Here is a 12,155-nt window from a genome sequence, read left to right as displayed (position 1 = left end):
TCGCTTGACTACAAGGAAAAAAAAGAAAAGTGAGATACGTTACTAAGCAGGGCTTTCCTTTATAAAATAAAATGACCCATATTTACTCTCCAAAGCAATGCTCAACGAGCTAAATGAGGCAATAGTGGTTTGGACAAAGAAAACGGATTTACGATAACCAAACCTTTATAGTTAGTTGTTCGAATCCGAGATCAGCCTACACTTGAAAAGTTGTTGATACTTCTAAAGAAGTAGGAACTTATAATTATTTGATAACTAACTTTGTCAAAAAAATGGTATATATATATATATATTTATTTTTTAAAAATTTGACCTTAATATTTTTCATCACAATCACCGCTACGGATCTGTAAATATTTTATAACTGGTTTAAAGGAACACAGTATATATTTATGAACTTAACACTCGAGGTGAAAGGTATTTCATTACGAAAACAGGAATACAACAAGCTGAAAGTTTGTTCGTCTTTACTGTATTTTTTATCACAGTCGCTGCTACGTTGTAAACATTGTTATGGATAATAAAGTATTATGTGTTCTTCTACCAGAGTTGTTTCTAAGCGGTGTGCTTTAATATATTAGCCCAAAATTGGTCATCACGTAATTCTTTTAAAAACAAAATCTACCCACTTCATCACCTTTAGGCCTGGCATGGCCAAGCGCGTAAGGCGTGCGACTCGTAATCCGAGGGTCGCGGGTTCGCGCCCGCGTCGCGCTAAACATGCTCGCCCTCCCAGCCGTGGGGGTGTATTATGTGAAGGTCAATCCCACTATTCGTTGGTAAAAGAGTTGGCGGGGGGTGGTGATGACTAGCTGCCTTCCCTCTAGTCTTACACTGCTAAATTAGGGACGGCTAGCACAGATAGCCCTCGAGTAGCTTTGTGCGAAATTCCCAAACAAACAAAAAAACAAATCATCACCTTTAATTCTGATGCTTCGTAAAATATTTTTTTCGTGATTTACTAGTGTCTCAATTGAGAGTTGTTCAGTTAATATAGATACAATATTCTCTCCAAAGGAAATCAAAAGGTGAAAGTGAAATGCACTTTGGAGCCGTGGTGCGTTATAAGAGTAACTAACGGTCGTATATCAGTTTGTTTTGTTTGTTTTTGGAATGTTTTTTTTTCGTTGGTAAAAGAGTAGTCCAAGAGTTGGTGGTGGATGGTGATGACTAGCTGCTTTCCCTTTATGTGATAAGTCCGCAGACATACCGCTGAGCCACTGGGTGATCGTTGCTGAGGAAGCTGCAAAGCGAGACTTTAAGTGTTTAAGTTAAAACAACGTCTTGGTATTATAAAGTAATTTTTTCTATGGCACTCGTGTTTTTTGTTTCTCGTGTACTTATAACTGGACAGAAAGAAACCGAATTTGAAATAGTTTGTGACAGAGAGAATTATCAGAAGTTTCAGACGATATATATATACAATTTCTATACTTTTTGAAACAATAAATTAACTAAACAAGAATCACAAAGAGACTTGGTATTTACGGTTATTTAAAACCCACAGAAAATAGTTCTACAATTATCTGTTGGATTTCGTGTCCATTTGACATCACAGATTTTACTTTTAATTTCACTTGTGTCGAAAAAAGAAATATTTAGCACATGTACGGTTCTACAGCATTTTTAAAGCTACGCGCTGCCTGCTTAGTGTCGTCTAATGATAAATTTTGTTTGCGTATGCGAGAAATCTACTTATTTCTAATATTTGAATACAAATTCCAACAGGCGGCTAAAATCGACATATGAGGCTCAGGATTAATTTCTTTTTTTAATTGTGCCATCTGAAACAAGGTTCAAGAAAATTTAATCAAAAGAAATTAAAAATTTTCTGAATTTTAAGTATAATTTTATTTTTGAGAAAAATTGTGGGAATATTCACAAATTTTGTTTTTCAAAATTTGATTATGCACCTTTTCTACGAATAATACCAAGAAAAGTTCAACTACAGCAAATAAAACATTATGTAGAAAATATAAAAATACTAAATAAAAAAACGTTGGGTTTAATCAGAATACAATTACGTTTCCGTAAAAAGCAACTACAAATGTTTTTGTTAAATTACTTATTATAAAAGGTCCACCATGGCCAGGTGGGTTAAGGCGTTTGACTCATAATCTGAGGATCGCGGGTTCGAATCCTCGTTACACCAAACATGCTCGCCCTTTCAGCCGTGAGAGCGTTATAATGTGCGGTCAATCCCACTATTCGTTGGTAAGAGAGTAGCCCAAAAGATGGCGGTGTGTGGTGACGACTAGCTGCCTTCCCTTTAGTCTCATACTAATAAATTAGGGACAGCTAGCTCAAATAGCCCTCGTGTAACTTTGCGCGAAATTCAATAACAAACAAACTTCTTGTTAAAAAAAAACCATACGGCAGGATTACTATAAGATGACTCGTAGTGCTGTTCTAAAAGAATATAAAATACAAGAAGTGAGAAAGATTAACTCAAATTTACAGGTAAACTTTAACTGAAGTAAGTCATCGGTCACCTTCCAGACCAACAACAATCTCACTGTGGATGAACTTAAAATAATTTATCTATGACAGAATGCTACTTATGTAGATCAGTTAACCATATTGTATAACGTGAAATAGTGGATAATTTTATACACTTAATGAAACTGTGACATGTATCTTTTGTTGGACCAATTAAGAAAACCGAAATAGTTTGAATATTGAAGATAAAATAGACTAGAGAGCAACTATATCGTAGAAGATGGAAACAGTGCTTTGACAATAAGATACAAAACTGTAGACTTCTCTTTAAGTCACAGGCTGAGGCCAATCTTTAATATAAACGTGGGCTATCTTGACAACAATTTCAAACCAGTTTTATTGGCTCATTCATATATGACTTTCGCGCTCTAAAGTACTGAAAGAAATATTACGTTTATTTTCATTATTCAATTCGTCTTATAAGTAGCAGAAATTAAGTTCCAGCATATTGAGCCAATGAGACATTCTATTACATCAAATCATTCATTTGTTTTTGAAGAGAGGTATTCATGTGAATGACCATTTCCTTCCACCTGAAGTTCACCTACCCTTGGTATATCTTCTTTCTTTCTTCTAATCAGAACTTAATAAACTCATGTGATCTCTGAATTTTGTGGTGTTCCGTCCACGAATATGTACTTTATTTTATCAGTTATTTTCCTGGTAGTACAAATAAGCATGTAAATTGTTGTTTTATCGAATTGGTAATGATAAATGATAATTATTATACCCACTTAACCATCATTTCCCTATAAATACAGTTTCAAACCTGACCAGTAATCAGCGTTGGTTTGATTATTGAGTTTGTTAGTCGGTTTGATTAATAAGATACGAGTTAGACTAGACAATTGTTGGTTTGATTATTAAGTTTGTTAGTCAGTTTGATTGATAAGATACGAGTTAGATTAGAGAATTGTTGGTTTGATTATTGAGTTTGTTAGTCGGTTTTATTGATAAAATACGAGGTGGGATAGTGTAGCGTTGATTTGATTATTGAGTTTGTTAGTCGGTTTAATTGATAAGATACGAGTTGGGCTAGTGTAGTGTTGATTTGATTAATGAGTTTGTTAGTCGGTTTGATTGATAAGATACGAGTTGGGCTAGTGTAGTGTTGATTTGGTTATCGAGTTTAATCCGTGATGACGAGAAACCCACCTGTAGAGGCCATGTTAACTGAGACATTCTGCAGTGGGACAATCGTGATGAACCTTCTTTAGAATGTTACATATATCTCCTGCTGAAATATTGGTTCTTTTTCGCATATGATATCCTGGACCAGCTAAACCACAACAATGACTCCTACACACTTATCATGCATTATTTCAGTCCTGGGAGCCATGACTAAGTTCACCGTACCACATCTTCTGAACAACGTATGACTGCACATTTATACGCTTTATATTAATGTAACACTTTCGGGGTGTTTCGATAGCTACTAATGATAAGGTAAACTGTCAAAACGTCACTGCATTCCAATGCAATTCACTTTCACGCAATAGAAGGGAGACATTCTACTAGCATTTGCCTTTTATATATTTTCTCGCGCCATTTCTATAACAAGTTCCAATAATGTCAATACCTAGGTTATAATATATTCAATGTTTTAATAAACATAAATAGCTACTGTCCCAAAACAGGTATTAAACACAATAGGTTATATGAAAGTCAAAATTAATTTATGTAACTGATAATAAAAACAAACAATATTTTTGACTATATGAATGTTTCACTGTTTAAAATATGACACAAAAGTTGATACACGCTAGATTATATTCTTCTGTGATTAAAATAATGATATACATTGTTACTGGGATATATTCAAGAATATTTCTCTTTCATTTCTGTCTTTGTACTATACTGAGTTAATGCTATTGTGAATATGATCTTATTGTTTTTTATCTTGTTTTAGTTTATGAGAGTTTGAACTTTCTTGGCTAAATTTCTGTATTGCCCTTTTTTTTGGGGGGAGGGGATGTGTATCATACACAAATTAAATAATGGTACAGAAATTTGTACAAACTGGTATGTGCTTGGAATTAATTTTCTCTTGACTATCAATGAGAATGATCGTAAGGAATCAACGTTTATTTTCACCTTCTGCAAGAAAATACTTTCGAAAAGATGTAACTGGTCAGTTCTAGCATTTGAGCAGATAGAGATTTAAACATATAAAACAAAGGGATTTGTTGGTAAAAGAGTAGCCCAAGAGTTGACTAGCTACCTTTCCTCTAGTTTTACACTACTAGATTAGGGACGACTAGCGCAGATAGCCCTCGCATAGCTTTGCGCAAAATTTCAAAACAAACAAATTATATTGAACAAATGTTGCTGTAACTTCTCATATATACTACTGTCATAATTTATACAATGAATACTATTTATCAAAATCATATTATGTAATTCAGAATACTAAATTTTAAAATAAACCATTTGGAAATCCACTTTTAATGTTTGAATCTTTTATGTAGGGATATATATAGATTGTTTGTTTACAACGGCCAGCTGATGTTCTGAGAGCATGACAATGCACACCACGTGATATGATTCCAACCCATCATTTAAGTGTCAAGATTATTTTAGTTTTATTCTGATAGATGTTTGGGATAAATTGTTTTCAAAATATTAATGTGAAAAAAAATATCGAAAATACATATAATATTCTTTTTCGTTATCATTTGGTACGCTAATCACTACAGTGACAAGTAAATCACAATGTCACGTGACATGACGTCATTATACAATGTATTTTGCATGTATTGGGTGATATCATCAGTTGAGGTTTTGGATGTCAAGTTTGTGATCTGAATAGACGTAGTTTTGTTGTGACGTTATATTTCTAGGGTAAAAAAATTGAAATTTTTGTTCTTCCTACATTTTCTTGATGAGAGCAAATGATGTCCTCTCCAAGTGCTGGGAAGCGACGAATGGACACAGACGTTATAAAACTGTATCCTTTTGAAAACGTTCAGACCTAATCACATTATTTCCGTTGTTTTCAATTTGTTCGTTCTTTTGTACCCTTGTACTCGGTGAAATGGTAGACTGTCGTGTTATGCCTTAAGTTGTGGAACTCGTGAAAGATTTTGTGTTAGGATCGTTACAACATATTGCGTTATTTTTGGCATGGTATGATAAGCATAGTCTGTTTATTACGAGTTTTCGATGAAACTTTAGTTAAAATGTGCAGTGAAACAAAAATCTACTATAACACAAGTAGCGTTATTTGTTTTTATTTTATTAATATTAGTAATAATAGTGATATACTTATAACAGTACTGAGTTGAGGATTACTGATTTGAACCAGTTCTGACCAATAGTAGTAGTATTGTAGTTTTGAATCTAACATAAATTAGTCATAATTTTACATAATAAATAAACATAGTTTCCCAATAATTGTTTAATTTCGAAGTCTTAGTTCAAGGGAGGTCCAGTTCAATCTACACTGATCAACGTGTGTTATTGGGTTATACTAATTTCGAAAAATTCCATTTCTCATCGGTAACACTGAACACAAGTTAACCAAAGAATTGTAATGAAAAGTATCAAATGAAACATACTGTTGGTTTGAACGTGCTTTGTAATTGCGATGAAAATAACCTCTAGTGACTACAAAGTACAAATGAAGCACGTTCACACCAACAGTATGTTTCATAGTTATGCGTACACGTGATGCACTATTAAAAGGTAAAACGAAAATACAACTACTAATGAAAGGTATAGGTTAAATGCTTCTTTAAAATTATATTGAAATTTATTTTCTCTCTGACTTGTAGTTATTGTATGCTATTGTAAAAACGTTTTTATTTTGATTAAAAATGCGTAACCACATTGCCAGATATTTTGGTAAGGTAACATGTTGATTGTTATGCTAATATGAGCTTCATTTGATATAGTGCCTTTTAAAAATTTAATATTTAATCAACTTGGTACAATAGGTCCTTAGCAAAGTATAAACTAGTGGATCCTCAGTGCTTGCTCATGCTTTTAAGAAAATACTGTACAATTTGATAAACTGAAGTTATTAATAGTGAAACATTAAGAAAGTAATAAATATTTATTTAAAAAAAATGGTTTATTATTATATGTGAAACATGCAGTGGGCAACTGCCCCTTTTGCTTGTTGGATGAAATGGCCATATATTTAATGAAAAATTGAGTTTTTTTTTATGTATTCCGGGTAATATTATATAAGTAACATTTATCTAAAGTTTTTGTTTTTCCTGTGACAAATCATATGTCTGTTTGATACCATGGAAATAAATAGCAATGTCAACTATATTTTTAAAATGCCTTATATGGAGAATGCTGTAATGTTGTACTTAGAAGTATTTATGATAGAAATAGGCCTATGGCTTTGGTGATATTCAAAATCAGGGCTTTCAAGCTTTTTTAGAGAGACAGCTTGTAATGAAGTAGGAATTACTAGGAAGAAACTACTTTATTCTTCAAATTTTTAAAAACAGATAATATTCTGACATTTAACACAGTATTATTACAAACGTTTTAAATGAGTTTTTTACTTCTGTTTATTTTGGTTAGTCAGCAAAAAATTGTGAAAAATATTGGTAGACTACTAAGTTGTTACTTGTGGGCCAGATGTAGCTTAAAAGGAGTTAGTGAAAGATTTACGATTAGTTTCAAATGTGTTAATATTCCAAGATTTGATAATGTTTTTACCTCTTAGTGTTTCCTATATGTTGTATTTATATTGCATGGTTTGTGTGTGTGTGGTGCATATTTATTTGATGCCTATATTTACATGCACAGTATTTGTAGGGTTTCAGTTGTTTGTCGTAGCTGCTGTTTGAAGCTGCAGCATTAATAATGAAATTGCAATATGGAAATTTAGGGTTTAACAAAAGAAATGCTTGAATCGTACATCTTGCATATGTATGGTTTTTGATACAGTTTTTAATTTGCATCATTCTATATAATATATGAATCAATAATAATATTGCTTATTGTACAGTAAGTAAATATCAGGTTATGCTTTTGGAATTTTTATTCTGTATTGAAAACAAATCAGTTCTGAAATACTGTCTTTTGGATACATGTGGTTGTGCTGGGGATAATGTTTGATGCAGAGAAAAAATAAAAACTACCAAAATAGGAAGTTGATGTTTTTCTATGTTTTGTGAATCTTTTGTTTTCATATTCCTTTGGTATGTGTTGTAGAATAAACACTTGAGTAAAAAAAAAAGCACTTGTTATAGCTAGGGCTTTTATCAGAATATTCTCCATTTATGGCAGTAGTATGTTACAAACTTTTCTCTGCTATTTCATTACTTTAATCACACGTTTAAGATGTATATGGCATCCACTGGTGTTATTTTTACATGTAATGTTTTCTCTATCAGCAGATTTTACAGGTATATGTTGCGTTTCTGAGTTCACTTCAAATTGCACTGTGCATTGAAATAGTGCCATTTCTTACATTTATTTTGTAATTGATACAATTTGTAAATACTAATAAATTATTGATTTACAATATTATAGTCCTGACATGGCCAGGGTACTCTGAGGGTTGCCGAATTGAATCCCCATCACACCAAACATGTTTGACCTTTCAGTCGTGAGGGCATTATTATGATTTGGTTAATCCCATTATTTATTGGTAAGAGTAGCCCCCAGGTAGGTGGTGGCTGGTGATGACTAGCTGCCTTCCCTTTAGTCTTACACTGCTACATTAGGAATGGCTAGCACAGATAGCTCTCATATAGCTTTGCACAAAATTTAAAAACAAACAATATAGTTTATGCTTTGTGGTTCTTTACTTTTTATTCTTGTTTTTTGGTGGATTAGTAATGGTTGCCAGCTCTTTTTAGGAGTGTAAAAAGGTGATTTATAATTTCCTAAATTCAAGGTGCTTTTAAATTTTTACATTTTCTTTGATGAAGGTATGGAAGGATGAGGCTAAAGGAGCAAATAGTTCTTTGCTGTCTATATATTTTGTTAGTATATTTTTTTTTGACAGTCATTTTTACTATGTCTTGATCAGTTTGCTTAAGTTCAAGTTTCATGACCTATACGCATTATATAGTAATGTTAGATTACAGGGACACCTGTTGATATTTGATGATGGTTTGTGTAGTCAGACCAGGAAGTTAAAATAGTAATGTTAAAAGTTAAATAGTAATTTAATGATTATTTGGAGGACTTCTTAATGTATTGCATGCAACTAATTGATTACAACAAGACTTGGATCGTTGGTGTAATCAGAAATATTAATAAATTGAAACACAAAATTTGATTGGTTATTTTCCTGAATTTTGATTAAACATTGGTTCACATGTCAGTAATTGAAGCAGTTGATTCTCATATGCAATTGATTGATAGAGTTAACTCTACATTTATAATATGAAGCAGCCTACTGTTAAACAAGAGGTATATGTGAACTATTCACTAAGATGAAACTTAATTCTTATGTTGTGGTACATTAATTCCACCATGTTCAATCATTAAGTTTGAACCAGGAAGTGTAGCAAGTCATTTGATAATCACATTTTGTTGCTGGCCATTCTTAGTATTCTTTGCAGAACTTGTTAAGGCCTGTCATGTGTATACAAGGCATGCCATCCTAACAGATACTTCCATTAGAACATCAGGTGTAATGTCTTGCATGCATTTTCATTACAACTTCAGGCATAATATCTTGCGTGTGTTTTAATTGAAACTTTAGACGTACTGTCTCGTGAATTTTTATTTGAATTTCAGGCATAATATCTTGCGTGTGTTTTTATTTGAATTTCAAGCGTAATATCTTGCGTGTGTTTTCATTTGAATTTCAGGCGTAATATCTTGCATGTGTTTTTATTTGAATTTCAGGCGTAATATCTTGCGTGTGTTTTTATTTGAATTTCAGGCGTAATATCTTGCGTGTGTTTTTATTTGAATTTCAGGCGTAATATCTTGCATGTGTTTTTATTTGAATTTCAGGCGTAATATCTTGCGTGTGTTTTTATTTGAATTTCAGGCATAATATCTTGCGTGTGTTTTTATTTGAATTTCAGGCGTAATATCTTGCGTGTGCATTTTATTTGAATTTCAGGCATAATATCTTGCGTGTGTTTTTATTTGAATTTCAGGCATAATGTCTTGAGTGCATTTTTATTTGAATTTCATGGGTAATGTCTTGAGTGCATTTTTATTTGAACTTTGGGCGTAATGTCTTGAGCGCATTTTTATTTGAACTTTGGGCGTAATGTCTTGAGTGCATTTTTATTTGAACTTTGGGCGTAATGTCTTGAGCGCATTTTATTTGAACTTTAGTAATGTCTTGAGCGCATTTTATTTGAACTTCGGGCATAATGTCTTGAGCGCATTTTTATTTGAACTTCGGGCGTAATGTCTTGAGCGCATTTTTATTTGAACTTCGGGCGTAATGTCTTGAGCGCATTTTTATTTGAACTTTGGGCGTAATGTCTTGAGCGCATTTTTATTTGAACTTCGGGCGTAATGTCTTGAGCGCATTTTTATTTGAACTTCGGGCATAATGTCTTGAGTGCATTTTTATTTGAACTTTAGATGTAATAAGTGTAATGTTGCTTCATAATTTTTCTTAGGAATGTGGAAGAGTATTTCTTTGGTACACGTGTAGCTTAATAGACAACAAACTTTAGTTTTTGTTGCTTTATTTGTATATTGTTTATTGTCTTGATCTGTTGTAGAAATAAATGTGCATTATAACCAGAATATGCAAGTGTTTATGGTAAAAGACAATTATAGGTGGAAGAAAAGTGTCATTTATGCACATTTAAGCATACATTTGAAATACAATTAGAAAAGTTGAGCTTATAATATTTTTAAAATTAAAAAAGGCAAGGTTTCATTAACACATAAGCCTTCCAGTTTTTTCTTATGTGGAATAAAAAAACAACAACAAATAATTCGTAGAGGAAATCCTGAAATCATACACATTATTGCTAAAATATGTACACATTAACATCATTGTACAGACCTCTGTCAGTTAAGTCTGTCTGTGATGTTAATTAAACTTGTTAAACATGGGAAAATTAATAATGAATTTGATTAATTTATGTACAAATTAAAACACTATAAAAGGAAATAAATATGATTTTGAAGACATACTAGTGTTAAAAGCTTAATGTTTACACTAAGCAGGTTATTTATACAGTATCATGCAAAAAGAAAACAGTCTGCACAAAATCAAAAATTGAAGGTACCTAGAACTATTCTACATACATAATAAGAATTTTATAACAAATCTGCCAGATGTGTGGCAAGTGTGAAATTCAGACTGTCTTCAAAAAGAAAAAAAGAATATGTAAATAGATTTTAGCAAAAGTTAAAAAGAACAAGAAAAAACAATCCTGAACCTTTCTGCAGTGTTTCCTCACATACTGGAATATTTGAAATATTCATTTAATATTCAGATCTAGAAAAGTTGGAAAAAATAAGAAAATGTGTTATAAAAATTTATGGAAAACCAACTTTATGAATGCATTATTTGATTTATTTACTTTTTAACCAGGAAAACCAACTTAATTAAAATGTAGTTGTTTAAGTACAATAAAAAAACCCAACTAAAACCATGAGGTGTGAGGCAAGGCTATAATGTATCCTGTAAGTGGCTGGAATATTCTTCAGAGTAAATTAAAATGTAGTTGTGGTCTAAAGCATATCATGTATGTAGTTAAGTATAAATGCAGTGAAAGGTAATGTTGGCCATGGAAGGTAAGAGACTTAGGAATACTGACAAACATCATACATTGGATACACCATTAACATCAACCAACGCAGAACACAGTTGTTTCTCTACCAAGTAACACTGCCAAACACCTACCCTTTTTGGATTTACCATTAATATCAGCCAACACAGAACACAGTTGGTTACACATCAAAGAACAATATCAAATACCACTCTATTTTGGTACCCCATCAATGCCAGTTAATACAGAAGGTTATATACTGAGGACTTGGGCTGGAAAAGTGCCACAATTTGCAGTTGAGGGCCTAACCATGGTAGGTGGGGAACAAAAGAAGCCATTCAAATAACAATAAGTACATAGTACAAGAACGTGGGATCAATAGACATGCAAAAAGAGTCCCAATTAACTCGATGTTGTGCTCAGCAAGTCCCACTGGCAAATAATTTAACTTTAATTTCAAACATGTAAAGTTAAGCCTTGCACATACTGACATGTGATATACATTGTACGCCACAGGAAACTGTGTTCTTTCTTTGAGAATTTACTATTTATTACCTCTTATGTTTTAAAATGTGTGTGTGTGTGTTAATTGTATACAAAGTAATTTAATTCTTTTAACAATTTCATAATTTCTAACAAATTTGCTAATTTGTACTTCATGGGTAAATAGACGTAGCTAATAATTAGGGTTTTTACAATATTGTTGCTAAGTGACTTAATAACAATAAGCATGTGCACCTCAGTCTGGTAGTTTTAAGTTAACACGTCCTGGTTCAGGTGATATTAAAACAATATCTAAAAAGTCAATTGGTGTTTCACAAGTACTCAAACATTCTCTTTGTAGTAAAATTGTGAGAAATATGAATCACTATTTTAGTTTTCAAAAAATATGTTTACATTATTGTTACTTTAATTATTGGAGGTGACTTGAATGGGTAATGATAAACTTGTTACAGATAACAAATGTACAATGCTTTAACAAGGTTT

General features: G+C 32.2%; 1 protein-coding gene across 1 annotated transcript in view; it reads left to right on the top strand.

Moving 5' to 3' along the window:
* The first annotated feature begins 5,233 nt into the window (after window positions 1-5,233).
* LOC143247277 (ubiquitin-conjugating enzyme E2 H-like) overlaps window positions 5,234-12,155 on the top strand; it is a 45,035-nt gene continuing 38,113 nt past the window's right edge. Inside the window, exon 1 of the mRNA XM_076495048.1 lies at window positions 5,234-5,446. Within this exon, the coding sequence (XP_076351163.1) occupies window positions 5,391-5,446 (56 nt within the window). The 5' untranslated portion in view covers window positions 5,234-5,390. The remainder of the gene's footprint in view (window positions 5,447-12,155) is intronic.

The sequence above is a fragment of the Tachypleus tridentatus genome, chromosome 3 (assembly GCF_004210375.1).
Source record: "Tachypleus tridentatus isolate NWPU-2018 chromosome 3, ASM421037v1, whole genome shotgun sequence".
Lineage (NCBI taxonomy): Eukaryota > Metazoa > Arthropoda > Merostomata > Xiphosura > Limulidae > Tachypleus > Tachypleus tridentatus.
The sequence above is the reverse complement of the archived record's forward strand: the minus strand, read 5'-3'. Positions and strand labels throughout refer to the sequence as shown.